The sequence below is a fragment of the Odocoileus virginianus genome, chromosome 3 (genome assembly GCF_023699985.2).
Source record: "Odocoileus virginianus isolate 20LAN1187 ecotype Illinois chromosome 3, Ovbor_1.2, whole genome shotgun sequence".
NCBI lineage: Eukaryota > Metazoa > Chordata > Mammalia > Artiodactyla > Cervidae > Odocoileus > Odocoileus virginianus.
The window spans coordinates 6,478,276-6,480,796 of NC_069676.1; the positions used below are offsets into that span (position 1 = coordinate 6,478,276).

The window sequence follows — 2,521 nt, forward strand, 5'->3', positions numbered from 1 at the left end:
GTAATAGAGAAAGAAAGATCCCAAATGAACACCTGAACTTTACATCTCAAAGAACTAGCAAAAGAACAGACAAAGCCCCAAATTAGTAGAAGGGAGGAACTAAAATGAAATCAAAGCAGAAACAAATAAAACATAGGTTAGAAAAACAATAGAAAAGATCAATGAAACTGAGAGTCGGCTCTTTGGAAAGATAAACAAAATTGACAAAAGTTTACTAGACTACTTAGGAGCAAAAAGAAGGCTCAAATAAAATAAAAAATGCAAATGGAGACATTAAAACTGATACCATAGAAATGCGAAAAATCAGAAGAGACTATTATGAACAATTATACACCAACAAATTGGACAACCTAGAAGAGATGATAAATTCCTCCAAACACAAACTTACCAAGACTGACTCATGAGAATTAGAAAATGTGAACAGATCAATAACAAGTAAAGAAATTGAACAAGCAATCAAAAATTTTGCAACAAAGAAAAGCCCAGAACCAAATGATTTCACAGGTAAATGTTACCAAAGGATCAATGCCAATCATTTTCAAACTCTTCCAAAAAGTTGAAGAAGAAGGGATACTTCCAAACTCATTAACAATGCCAGCTTTGCCATTGTACCAAAGTCAGATAACAACAATACTAGAATAGAAAATTACTGGCCAATATCCTTGATAAATGTAAATTCAAGTAATCTCAACAAAATACTAGTAAGCCAAGTTCAGAAGCATATTAAAAGAACCATAAACCAAGGGGGAGAGGCCAAGATGAAGGAGCAAATCACTTTTTCTTGGACACAAATACTTTATTTTCTTTTGTGCATTTCTTATGATTTAAATAATAATGATGATAAAACACTAGACATGGTGCTTGACATATGGAAAAGATCCAATTCTGGTGGCATTTCTTATTGTGTTTTGTTTATTTTATTCTTATTTTGGAGGATGGGAAAATAAAATCTTCTCTTGCTAATCCATTCAAAAAGAATCATGTGCATCAGGGTCCTGACACATCCATGTAGTGCTTCCCTCCTGCCTATAGATAGAGAACACATTCTTAGGCACAGATAATGGGATGGAGTTAATATCACTGCATATAAATAGGAGACAAGGGTGGCTTGAGAGAATGCAAGAGGGAGAAAAATTTGATACAAATAAAGCTAGTATGCACCAAACTTCTATGGAGTGTGGGTATTTTACAGACCAGAATCATTAAAAAAGTATTATAAAGACAGACATTATTATTTCCAACCCTTCTTTCAAACTTGCCATCAGGAACTTAGGGGACAGAAGGTTCTGCGGAAACTTCTCTTTATGGCATTCTTCAAGTCTTTATTCCTGAGGCTGAAAATGATGGGGCTAAGAAAGGGGGTGAAGACTGTGTAGGTGGTGGCCAGCAGAGTGTTATTGTCCATGGAATGGGCGCCTTTGGGCTTGAGGTAGATGAGGGAGGCAAAACCGTAGTGCACGACCACTATGGTGAGGTGGGAGACACAGGTGGAGAAGGTCTTGTGCCGGCCCTCGGCAGAGGGGATCCTCAAGATGGCAGCCACGATGAAGACGTAGGAGAGGAAGATGAGGAATAAGCACCCCATCAGGGCTGTAACACAAATCATGATCACAACCATGGTGACAGAGGCTGTCTCTTTCCCACAGGCCAACTTCAAGAGAGAAAGCACATGGCAGAAAAAATGGTGGATCTCATTAGAGCCACAGAAGGTGAGGTGGAAAACTATCAGTGTCACCATCATCCCCATGACTGAGCCACCGGCCCAGCAGCAGGACACAAGGCGGGCACAGTCACGGGGGCTCATGAGCACGTTGTAGCGCAGGGGGTGGCAGATGGCCACGTAGCGGTCATAGCCCATGATCATGAGCAGGAAGGAGTGGGTGAAGCCAAATGTAAAGGAGAAGAACATCTGGCTGGCACAGGCCACAAAGGTGATGGAGTGATGGGTGTAGAGCATGTGAACCAGCATGTAAGGAGTGATGGCAACAGTGAACAGGATCTCGGAGATGGAGAGGGCACACAGGAAGAGGTACATGGGGGTGTGGAGGCTGTGCTCCCTCCAGATGGTGCCCATGATGAGTAGGTTCCCCAGCAGTGTGAACAGGTACATTAGCAGGTACAGCAGGAAGAAGGCAGGCAGGAGATGCTGAGGGAAGTTGGAGAAACCAATGAGGATGAATTCAGACATCATGCTATAGTTTTGATTAGACCAGAACGCTGCATCTGGTGAGATAAGAAACAGAATGAAAGCACAATGGTTAAAACAGATTGATCACATGCAGAGGATGGAAGAACTAGTTAAATGACAGCACAAGGAAGCAATCAGACAAATTCAAGGTGAATCATTCCACAGAACAATTGGTCTGGTCTCATCAATAAGCCAGGATCAAGAAAAGGATAAGGAGAAATTCATGGGACATAACAATAATATGCAATATTGGGTACAAGATCAGATACTGATTTAGATAAGCTAGTTGTATTTTTAAGGAAATAGAGAAGATTTTGATTGTGGTATGGATAA

General features: G+C 40.8%; 1 protein-coding gene across 1 annotated transcript; it reads right to left on the reverse strand.

Moving 5' to 3' along the window:
- Positions 1 to 1,261: 1,261 nt before the first annotated feature.
- On the reverse strand, positions 1,262 to 2,200 carry LOC110122352 (olfactory receptor 10H4-like). Its single transcript, XM_020869821.2, has one exon. It carries the CDS (start codon positions 2,189 to 2,191, stop codon positions 1,262 to 1,264), a length of 930 nt encoding a protein of 309 aa, XP_020725480.2. The 5' UTR covers positions 2,192 to 2,200.
- Positions 2,201 to 2,521: the final 321 nt, after the last annotated feature.

What these genes read in the sequence shown, in the direction of transcription:
- LOC110122352 (XM_020869821.2), bottom strand. Translation starts at nt 2,191, where the DNA reads ATGATGTCTGAATTCATCCTCATTGGTTTCTCCAACTTCCCTCAGCAT.